This window comes from Pholis gunnellus (assembly GCF_910591455.1).
Source record: "Pholis gunnellus genome assembly, chromosome: 10".
Taxonomy (NCBI): domain Eukaryota; kingdom Metazoa; phylum Chordata; class Actinopteri; order Perciformes; family Pholidae; genus Pholis; species Pholis gunnellus.
In genome coordinates this window covers 7,179,370-7,191,038 of record NC_136537.1, presented here as the reverse complement: position 1 = coordinate 7,191,038, position 11,669 = coordinate 7,179,370, and the positions used below count along the sequence as shown (strand labels likewise).

The 11,669-nt window shown below is 43.4% G+C and overlaps 2 protein-coding genes across 2 annotated transcripts; both read right to left on the bottom strand.

The window, feature by feature from the left end:
• Positions 1–82: 82 nt before the first annotated feature.
• Positions 83–5,120, bottom strand: pabir2 (PABIR family member 2). Its single transcript, XM_079167284.1, has 10 exons — positions 4,086–5,120; positions 3,877–3,955; positions 3,724–3,777; positions 3,290–3,333; positions 3,136–3,190; positions 2,703–2,804; positions 2,194–2,279; positions 2,040–2,104; positions 1,365–1,461; positions 83–1,114 (listed from the first exon to the last, which is right to left on the bottom strand). Exons 1-10 carry the CDS (start codon positions 4,241–4,243, stop codon positions 976–978), a joined length of 879 nt encoding a protein of 292 aa, XP_079023410.1. The 5' UTR covers positions 4,244–5,120; the 3' UTR covers positions 83–975.
• A 356-nt stretch (positions 5,121–5,476) lies between these two features.
• On the bottom strand, positions 5,477–11,095 carry hprt1 (hypoxanthine phosphoribosyltransferase 1). The gene is made up of 9 exons (XM_079167854.1): positions 10,889–11,095; positions 9,333–9,439; positions 8,688–8,871; positions 7,847–7,912; positions 7,716–7,733; positions 7,547–7,629; positions 7,333–7,379; positions 7,099–7,175; positions 5,477–6,971 (listed from the first exon to the last, which is right to left on the bottom strand). Exons 1-9 carry the CDS (start codon positions 10,934–10,936, stop codon positions 6,924–6,926), a joined length of 678 nt encoding a protein of 225 aa, XP_079023980.1. The 5' UTR covers positions 10,937–11,095; the 3' UTR covers positions 5,477–6,923.
• Between the last annotated feature and the right edge of the window lie 574 nt (positions 11,096–11,669).

Genomic DNA, 11,669 nt, shown 5'->3' with positions numbered 1-11,669 from the left:
TCCCCCTCCATAAATAAGAACATTACCCCCCCAGTAGAAAGAAAATAGTTTCTATACTCTGCTTATCTACAAAAACACAGGATACAGAGGAACCTTTAGTGTTGAGAGCACAGTGATGAGCATCTTTTTCATCCACGTTCCAACTGCAGGTGCATGAATCGTTCATACTTGGCAATAAAAGTTGCAGCAAGTCACGGGGAGAGGGGGCATGAAAGCCAAACGGACAAAAAAAAATAATAAAATAAATTCCCCACCGTTAAATCGCCTATATCGTAAAAATATGAAGAAAAAAATCTTCTGAAAACACAACTTCTTACAGTTAAACAGTAAGTAAATCCCCACAGGTGTAGCCCCCAAAGTAGTTTGTTCCTTTACAAAGAAAAAACTTCTGCTGTGTCAGACATTCACCTCACAGCCGGTCACAAACTTAAAACTATGTACGACATCCGACACGGTTAATATGTACATAATTACAAACAGAGCAGGAAAACAATAAGTTAAATATTTTCTTACAAAATCTGTAGACTTGTGTACATACAAAAAGGAACTGTGGACCGACGTTCCCCAGCACAAAGACGGGGAACATGTACACATCCAAATTGTCTCTTTTTTTTTTAATGTCCAGTGCTCAATGTCTCCAGTGAGGGGGAACTGGTCTGACAAAAAGCATAGCCACTTATGAACACACTATCACAACGAAGCCAAGCACCATCCAAGGTCCTCTACTAGCAGCTGGTGCTCACAGTGTCTTCAGTGACTCCTAGTCACGCTAGGCCTTCCACACTCAAACTCATCCATGGCTTTCGTTCCCTTAATTCAAAAACATACCTAGACCCTCCGTAATGTAGCCATGAAAACAACCGCACGGACACAAACACGGAGGAGAGAGGGGGAGGGTCTGAGAAGGGAACTTTGTTCTCTAAAGAGAGGCTTTTTTGGCGCCAGTCCTATACAGTGTCTCTCGCCAAGCCGTGCTCACTTTGGGGACAGATCCTGGAGGGAAGCGAAGGGCGAATTGCTGGACGAGGAAGGCGACACTCCCTCCATTTTGCCCGGCGAGTCTGTGGAGGATCCGACGCTGCTGAGGCTGCCGTCCAGCAAATCTGGTGAGTGGCTGAAAGGGGGAAAAAAAAGGCAGGTTGAGTAAGACTAAAGGCTTCAGACTTCAATACTTTCACTGTGCGGGAGAGGGACAATGACAACCTCACATTCCATCACTGTAACATTTAGTACTATAAATGAATGAATCTAAATAGAAAACACTAATTCGAGTCAATGACCTGAAAACGATATTTAAAGTTTGTTCTGTTCATTTTTTGTACAGATCATCATGATCATTGTTTGGTTGATCCACTGAGTCTTACCAGGAACTGAGCTCGGACAGGCTGGAGACGTCAGAGGACAGCATGGTGGTGGTGCCCTGGAAGAGCCTCTTGGGCTGACTCTCCGTCTCCATCTCGCCTGCAGAGGTAAAGGGATGCTGGCATTTAGAGATTTGCTCCAAAAAAAAAATATATACAGTTGTATAAAAGTGTTTTATTGCAATTATAATCTCAAAAAGTATAAATTACAGATATTAGCAGCTCATTACCAGAGAGAGCCACTGCAGTCGCCAATAGTTCAATAAATAAATAAAATGTTTTTTCAATGTGATCAAACCCAAAAGAGAATCAATTAAACTATAAGTTAAGGCCAAGAAAAGCGCTTAGCTAGAACATAATATCTGAATAAGTGTGTATTAGGGTTTAACGTTTTAAGAAGAACCCTAAAAGAACTTCATCATCATACATCAAGCCAAGTGAAGTTCATGAATAAGACAATGTTCTAAATGTCTTTAGAACCGGCTGTAATACTGTAGTGACTCTCTGCATAGAGAAAACTCCAGTTACAATATTACTCTATTGCCTTTAATCTAGAGTCAGAATTATAATAGAACAGATCACTTCTATCTATAAATGAAGTGCTCCTCGTGGCGTCATATAAATGATATAAGAGGAAACATTCTCAAAGCATCCGTGAAGCTTTGTGTGGGGCCTCACCTTTGCGTTTCATTGGCCCAAGTATGCTGGCTCTGATGCAGTTGATCGGGCTTTGACTCCGTCGGCTGAGAAGAACAGAAAACACACTTTGTCAAACTAGACAACAAGACTTAAGCAACACCAGCACGTTACAGAGTTACGACTCGTTGCTCACCTGAAGCGGCGCGTTGGGCTGGGGACTGGGCTGGGTGTCAGGCCATTGCTGCTCACTAGGATTTGTAGTGACGGAGAGAAACACTGCTGCTTGCAAGAAAATACTCATATACTCAATACAGTGTTCCTATTGTGTTAGTATATCTTAAAAGAAAAACCTATTTCACAACAGTTTGATTAACTTCTATAAATCTTTCCCCTCAGTGTGCAAATACACAGCAAAAAAGCAAATTAATCAAATGCAATGAAGTGTTACTACACACAAACACTGGTGTGGCTTGCACGAAAGTTTTTAAACTCAATTGGAAGAAATATTTGTGTTTTTTTCTGCTGCCAATAAATTGCTTCCTGCAGGTTGCCACACAGGCTTCCCATTCATCGCTCTGATTGGAAGTCGTTAGGAGAATCAAGTGACCGCAAACCATGAAAATGCTTCAACTGCTTCCTTCATCTGGTCGTTCACAGTCTAATCAGGTTACGTGCACGTAGCCGTGCGGAGGTCAGACGTACCTTTTTTCCAATCCCTCTGGTCGGAGACGGTGCAGGCGACACGGGAACAAAGTCGACGCGCTTTGGAGACGAAGACGCGGACTTCTCCAAATCATTGTCACTCTGAGAACACACACACACCAAACATGTGCGTCACATCTCTACAGCACTACATAGTGCGGACGTGAAAAGCATCCAAAAAGATTGTCGGAGTATTATACTACCAACTCAGCCTGACCTTGAAAGACTGGTGGCCCTGTTAACTCCAAATGTTTTCACAGTCAATCTAGCATGTTTGTACTGATCCACTCTCCACTGTGATGGAGCGGCCATCGATGGCTCGAGGCCAAAAACATGCAGAGTGAAGGCAAAACAGAGCCGACTCTCAAGGTTTCAAAACAACAGAACATGGCAACACCACTGGTCGGGGGAGGGATGAAGAGGCAATCTTTACCAGGCTGAGACTTTCTTCCCAGGACTGGCTCATTTGCATGGCGGCTTGGATCTCCCTGTGTGAAAACAAAAAGGAAGAAGTGGGTAATAAGAAGTAATAATTCAAACTAAATCTCTTTATCCGCCAAACTTGCAGTCATAAATACACAGCTTACCGCTCGTGAGCAGTTTCCCTGTTCATCACGTCCACACCCTCCTCCTGCAGGAGCACACGAGAGGGGGTAATGGTTACACCGGCTTGATTCAACAAGTCATCCGAGCTTTTCTGAATTACATATATTCCACAAACATATTAAATGTAAGAACGAGGCATTACTCTAGCTCACGCCATTGCAGTAAGGCTGCATGAAAGCTAGTTCATGCCAGGGGCCTACATCAGAGCCATTTGATCTGTAGGAGTCCAATACTACCAAGTGATCAACTCTTTACGATCGATGGCCCTGTGGACTCCAAACAGTGTTCCTCTAGCATGCGTTTTAAGACACCATCACTCCCTATGGCTCGAGGGGGAGACGGTGGTCTGACATGCTGCCTTTAAACATGAAACATCTCCAAAAAGGTGTCGAAGACCAACGCTTCCCTTCCTTACTTGTTTTATCTGATGAAGTCTGGTGCTGGGGACGCGAATAGGTGATGAAGGGACCTGCGAAGGAGGACGCGTGTGGAGAGGAGAACATTCAATGCAGATTCATTCAGCCACACGGTACTTGAGTGAACATGTGTTTGATTAAAAGTCTGGTACCATGTTGGGCCTGTTGACCACCGTAGTGCTATTTCTCCGGCTACGCAGGACCTCTCTCTGGAACACTTGGGAGTTATCACTGCAATGACAAACAGACCAACCATGTGTCTTCTGAGCAAGAGGTCACTGTAAGTGTGTGGTTACTTCATTGTGTGTGGAATAAGGACAAACACGGTCACTGAAATACTATGCAGCAATGTTGTAGAAACCTCAAGCCGTTTATCATGGGTGCACTGTTGGATCGTCTTAGGTGTCCGTCGGTCTGAACTGGAGAAGATGGGATTTCCAGATCCAGTTCCATCGTTTCTTGTGGCAAGACTCCCGAACTGTTCATTTTGCTAGCCAACGCTGCCCGCCACCAATTCATGAACTCAAAATGGCTAACCAGCTCAGTGGCGCTACATTGTTGCTCTCCAAACTTCGCTAACTTTACACGTTTTGAACAAACATCCTCAATGCGACGAAATGTCGCTAACTCACTGCAATCTGCACGGCCCTGTCGTCTACGACTCTTGTGTTGAAGCTAATTAACCCTGGCTATTACTCACAACAACGCTCTCTTTATCATGTCTGCATACCACGAATATATCATCAGCCAGAACTGGTCTGCGCAAACGTTGCCTCCAACGTTATGACCAGTCTCAAACTTCCCTGATGGATGGTTAGCATGCCATGGCTACATACCGCACAATGCCTGGTAACTGCTAGCTACCGACCTGTTAGTCTGCTGTTGCAAGGCAGAAACTGAGCACGACTGAGACGCTACTATGCTAAACTAGCACTGCATGTTAGCGCGTTAAATGAGCTATCGTTAGCTAAACTCACCTTACTTTAATTGCAAAGCCAATGTTCGCCTCACGTCTTAACGTGGATGACGTTAACGTTAGTCTAACGAGGCTGAAGTCAAGAGATTCTCACAACGCGAGTCTACCATCTAGCTAATGTAAACTAGTGCTGTGCTACGCTTCCCGCTACCTTGTTCCATCCGCAGCCACCTAGCCTGCTAGGCTAACTTAGCTACGTTAGCATTGACGCCGATAGCCATAACGCCATGTCCACAGGAGGCCGAGGCAACACTTCACTAACTAAATGTTCCAGTTCGTCAGCCCGGTAGCTTCTAGGGCTCAACGAAGTAAACTAAACCTCGTCTATTGCAAATATGATCTGCTCTACAATAGCATTGTTTCGTTTCTGTAGGGCGCCGCCAAGAATGAACCAGGTCCCAGATGATCACACAGGCGCTAGGTTAGCCGCTAGCAGCAACCTCACGCCCCTTTTAACGTTAGCAGGACGTCCAATGAAATAGCTTCATTTGCCGGCATGCTCAGGCGGGATGTGGAGAGCTGCATCTGGTTCTCGACTATACTTTGACATTCTCTCCATCTGCATTGTCAGTAGTACAATGTTTCATCACACAAGTAGCGCAACCAATGTTTTTACCTGGTCTTCTCACAGCTTCGCTCGCAGGAGGCCCGATGCAGATAGTTAATTTACAGCAGCCAATGACGCCACTGTTCATATTGACAATCCGACTCAAATAACTTTATACTACTTATTATCATGGCACATTTAAAGTTTTTCAAGATGTATTTTTCCCATGAACTCTACTCAGACTATTAACAGTATAGTGTCTAAACTGACTAACCCAGTGTTACGTGTAACCAGCAGTCAACAAGCATTGATTTAATATGAAACAGATTAAAACAATCATATGAAAGCATTTATCAAGCATTGGTCAGTACGTGTTTGGTGTTTTCATCAATTACATAAATAAGATAATCAATAAACAATGGTATCATCATGGAGCATCCATGCTCTATCAGTATAAAATAGTCAAAAAATACATTTGACAACAATCTCAAATAATTTTGCATTATTGGACACATGGTAAACGGGAGAAATATATGCTTAGTAATCACCTTTTGTTCAAAAAGTTAAATGGCGTTCAACGGGTATTTATTTCAGTTAACTGTAAAACCTTTTGTAAGTATTACCTATATTGATTGGCCACAGATGATTTCAATGTTACAAGTATTTGGTGTTATATATTGTACACAAAGCATGCAGTGAAATCCAGCAGTCACTTAATGACTGGTATTGAAAAATTCAGATGACACTGATTTACAGTGATGGCATCATTGAATGTTTTATATCGTAGAAATGTAGAAACAAAAACAGCTATTTAAATTGTTTCTTATTCAATGACAAGTAAATACAGATGACGTATTTTACATATGATTGAATAACTTTTAACTTAAGTTTGAGTATCCATTGAACATTCACACATCTGCACACTATACATATTTTCCAGCAGAAGTAAGATCTCTGTGTGAACAAAACCTTCATGCATCAAATTTCTTTGTGTAACATAAAAGACAAAGATTACATTAATACTCATAAAAAAGAGGATATTTCATCTTCATCATATCGTCTGTGTGTGTAATTAGGGACAACAGCCAACGTTTGATTTGCTTTTTAACACAATCTATCTTAAGTAAATCTTATGACTCACCACGGTAGCACACAAATGTGTTTTGTCCCAAAATACGCATACAGATGTCAAGAAAATGTAAAATCATCTTTAAGAGTGCCCATTAAACAGCTAATACTAGTTAAAGGTAAAAGTAGAATACAATAAAAAAATATTTCATTTCATTTTATGAAGGGTTGTCAAATCAATGTGGCACAATATTGTCCTTAAAGCTAGCAGCGTTGCTCTGAATAAATTACAGCATTGCTTTAAAAAAAAGAATGAATCAGCGTGGGGGCATAGAAGCATTTTACTAATTTCAGGTGAAGCTCAGCTCCATGCTGTTTCACCCAGACGTGGTTCCATCTAAAAGGCAATCAATTCTCTCAAAGGTTGAATCTACTGTGTGTGTGTGTGTGTGTGTTTGCTAAAACAGTGATCACTCCAGCAGTGTGTCCTCAGGGACCGCGAGCATGCCGATTATTTTTGACCACACGAATATACGCGATAAAATATCAAACGGACAGCAAAAGGGGGAGATATAACCAAAGGTTAAAAAATCATGACGAAGTGCTCTTCATGCCTTGTACTTCTCCTTCCCTGACTCACTGATGACGCAGATATGCTGAAACAGAAAAGGACCAATGAGTGCTAATGCATTAACACACAGGTACAAACTGTTAATACCAACTCCAATGAGTACGTGAGCTACTTCACTCATCACGTTTTCTTCATCCATCTGAAATACTTACATTTAGATCTCTGAAGTACTCGTTGTAGTCTAGCGCGTATCCCACCACAAATTTGTCGGGCACCTCGAATCCAACAACTGAAACAAACGGGCGAATAAATCAGCTACGTGTGTCTTTGTAGGGATGAACTCACAACACTGAAATGAAGGTATGCACAGCCTCAGTACATACAGCACATTGAACAAACTATACATTTCACAAATAGCCTAAAGACATGCGTTGTCTAGAACTCACAGTCGGGTCGGTAGCCGACGCTTCTTGGTGTTCTCTTCACCAGCAGACTGGGGACAGAAACACAGCTGATCATCAATCATAACGCTGCGAGCTACGACAAGAAACAGCCCGAGGCAGCCTTTCAGTGAAAACCACCACAATGTGTTACAGAAAAAAAACATTGTGTTTATCATCGTCATCACATGATTCCACGAGATATGTGTGCTCAAAGTACCTTGCTACTTTAACCATTTTGGGATTGTACTGTTTGAGGAGTTGCAATAACGTCTTCATTGTCTTCCCTGTGTCGATAATATCCTTAAAACACAGCATGAGAGAACATGGTATTAGTCCTGGAATAGAAAGACGTCCACTTTACTAAAGACAACAACATTGGTACGTACCTCCACAATCAAGACGTTCTGTGTGAAAAAAGAAAAGAAGGATCACATTAGTGAGAAACAGAGGTCTGAATTAGAATTATTACAAGTATTGATCACAATGTTTTAGTGATGCTGCCCTCCATATTTCTCACCTTGCCTGTCAATGTGGACAGGTCATCTCCACCAATCACTTTGATCTCTCCTGTCGACTGGTCGTTCTGAGGATAACAATGAAGTGGACATGTTAGACTTCACGTTATATATTGGAGCGGTGCAGAAAGTGGATCAAGGAACAAACTGGACAATATGGTGGTTGATTGAAAATTTACAAATTTACAAATTTACATTCAGTGTTTCTCAACAAAACGCATGTTGTACGTCACTGGGACATTTTATAATGAACTGTTTTAAGCTTGGCAGAGGTGGGAAAGTTGGAGTATCACTGAAAATAAACTGCGACCAAGTGCAATGGAAACAGACATGAAGTGTGTGACTCATCTGTCCCTCAAGCTTCCGCTCCACTGACGAGAAGAAAAATATGGACACACATCAGATCTGTGTGGACCAATGAGGACACTCCTCTTAAAGTCACCTCCTCAATGACGCCATCTCATTGCACTCTCTTCCTCTGCAATGGTTTAATGACCGACTGTCTAGAAATTCGGTTGATATTTGCGCTACATTTGGATGGAAACCTGGTTGTTATAACCTAGCACAGAGATGCTCCTAAACAAAAGATGGCGCATAACAAGCTGAGCCAATGCTATGAAACGGTATACACTTCCTGTCTCCTATGTGGGCGTGGTCTCAGACTCAGGACCTGCTGATAGTCTCCTAAAGCGGCGAGGCAGAGGTGAAACATACGGGACAAACTTGTAGATCTTTTAAAAACAAAACAAAATGTAGCTTTTTTTTCTTTAAAAAAAAAAAAAAGGGCAGCACATCAAAAGTGGTGCAAACAAATACGAAAGAGGAAAAAGCGGATATATTTACGCAGTAGCTCTTGAGGCGGATGAAGTCCACCGTCATCGGGATGGAGCGGTCACTGTTCCTGTTCAGGGCCTTGATGTAGTCTAGAAGGTCTGCAAAGAACTTGTAGCCTCCTTTGAGCACACAGAGGGCCACGATGTGGTGCCCCCCCATTTCCTTCATGATCTCTCTGGCCAGTCTCTCTGTCCTGGGGTCCCGTGGGAGGGAGGGAGGGAGAGAGAGAGAGGGAGAGAGAGAAAAGATGGTCAGCTCAGTTTTCTGCTACACTCAGCAGTAGTTCCCATTTCCTTTTTGTTTGTGTCAGCAGGCGTAGTTATAATTTCTACAGCACTCCCAAGTACAACAATGAAATACTTCCACTGCAGTGCAAACTTCTTGGCAATTAATAGGATTTCGTTGTGGATATAATACAGTGGGTAAAGGCAGATAATAGAACAGCTAGAACAGTCCGGTGAGCTCAGAACATTACATCACTTTAGTGTAATGCAGCGTTTACAACCAGGGAAAGACGACAGTCAAAGTATAAGATGACGTCTGGTGTCATATCACCGTATTTAGAACATATCGCGCTCTAGTTTTAGTTGACCCCGACAATTCCTCCCGTTTTCACTATCCTACTACAAGCTGCCAAAAAACGTGGTGACCCACCTGTCCAAGATGAGTCCGTGTGGGATGTAGACCCTGTCCAGGTCGGTGGCGTAGTGCTTTGGTATGCAGAAAAGGTCCAGGTCATACCCCTGCTCGTCATCACTGATCTGAAATAAAACACGAGACAAAGGGGTTGAAAAAATAGATATCTCAGGGGTATTACCTAACACGGAAAACACTCATCTCAGACAGGGGGAGGAAGGGGGGTGGGGGGCAATGGTGGTCTTAGTTTCACACTGACTCCCTCTTCGTACATTTTACTGCCTCTATGTTTTTTTCCGGCCACTGAACATCTACTCTGAGAACAGTGCTTGATTCTGTACAGCTTAGCGAGCAACAGTGGTCAGCGGTGGTGAATACTAACCAACGATTCTCAAACTGCATGCCACATGAACCCAGACAACATAACTGGTATCATGTGACAGCTGGGAAGCCGGTGCAGAGCTCGAGGTGCTGTGGGAATGATGGGAGTGACCAAGAGCGAGTTTGGATTCTCCCAAGTCAACAGAATGTCATCGCTTTACTAAAAGGCTGGAATCGCAAAGCGCCCGTCCTCAGATCACGCGTGGTTTAGAGAGAGAAAAGCATTTGAAAAAAAACTAAAAACAAAAAAAACATGCCCATCTGTTGCCTTTCACCTCCAAAATAACGACTGATACCGAGCAGATGTCTCGTGGAAACGAATGATGTGAAGGAGTGTTTTCCACTGTTGGGCTTACTATCTGTTATTCATTGAGGAAAGTTGTAAAGACAAACACTACAAACGACCCAATGAACTGATCTGAGGTCAGTGGAAGGGGCCTCTTTGAACTTCGCGCAAGCAAAGTACACGTTTGACACCACTGTAACAGGATCTTCCACTTCCTTTTGCACACGGATCTCACGTGCACACAGATCTCACGGGGACTCAAACTGAAATGACATACATTTACACAACCAAAACAATCACTGTACACAACCAAACTTCAGATTTCACACCTATTTTAGCTTAAAAGACACCAAACTGTGTGTTTTGTGTGACTTTTTTTTTTTGTTGTTGCAAATTTCAATATGTATTTATGTATGTGAATATGCATCTTGTTGTATTGTAAATTATATTACATTCGCAACTGTATACACGCCTCCTTGCTTGCAGCTCGTGCGTTTCTGGCTTCCTGGTTACAGTTGTGTACAATCGTGTAATATACTAATGAAACCTGGACGCAAACACGCGTTTGGACATTGCGTCCAAACGCGTCCCGTGCGACACGTACGCCTGGGCGCACGGAGCGCGTGTTAGTGATGTCTCCATGGCCGCGGGCAGACCACGCTGACGCCACATAGGACATACAGTTATGTAGCGTACGCTAAAAACGTGCTGCCAAAGCTGAGGCATACAGTTAGGTAATTAACAACGAACGACAAGGTCGGGGTAACATATTTAGCAACCGCAGTGGCTGCCCGTGTACAGCGTGTTAATTCATCCCGGTGGGCTTTGAAGTGGTGGTAACCTACCGGGACCACCTTCTGTCTCTCATTTCATTCTGCTGGTTGGGGGGTGGGGGGGGGTAACTTACCACAACACAGGGGCTAGATGTCGCCATATCCGCGTCGGTCCCCGCCATATGTAGTCTACCGTGGGCTTGAAATAGAGGACACAAAAGATGCACTCTGTAGGTTGGTTCCGCGGACACTTCAGCCTTGTGACAGCGCACACATGGGGGTGGCTAGCTCCGTTGCTACAAGAGGCTCCTGTCCTTTTCCGGGGCTGCGGCTCTACTGTAGCTCTGCTGCGGCGTGCATGATGACGCGGGCGCGCGGCGGGCAAAACCAATGCGCAGGGTTAGCCCCACCCCGCGGTGTGTGCGTGTGTGTGTGTGTGAGTGTGTTTGTGTGTGTGCGCGCGCGTGTGTGTGTGTGTGTGTGTGTGTTTGTGGGGAGGAAAAGGCGCTCGAGCTGACAGAAGTGAAGTGTACTCGGCTCTTCATTGTCATGAACCTTGGACTGCTGTTTACCTGATTATTTACTTTTTATGCCACTCAGGGAACATTCGTTGTTACAAAAAGGAGCACGAGGCGTGCATTTAGATGGCAGATACCTGTATAGATTTAGTAGCCTGTATTGAAATTTCAGTACTTTTGGGCCAATGAATATATCAGTGATTTTATCCCTGGCATTATATAGACTGCTTTTAAAATACCATCTTGACCTTCATGTTGGGATTAATTAACAGAATCTGATCAAACAATTGATTGGATAAAACATATAAAAACCTTTGTCTTTTGGGTGTCTGATTCAAAGGCGTAGGTTTGCATATGGTCCATAGGGACTAGTCACGACCAAAGTTTGGGAAAGAAT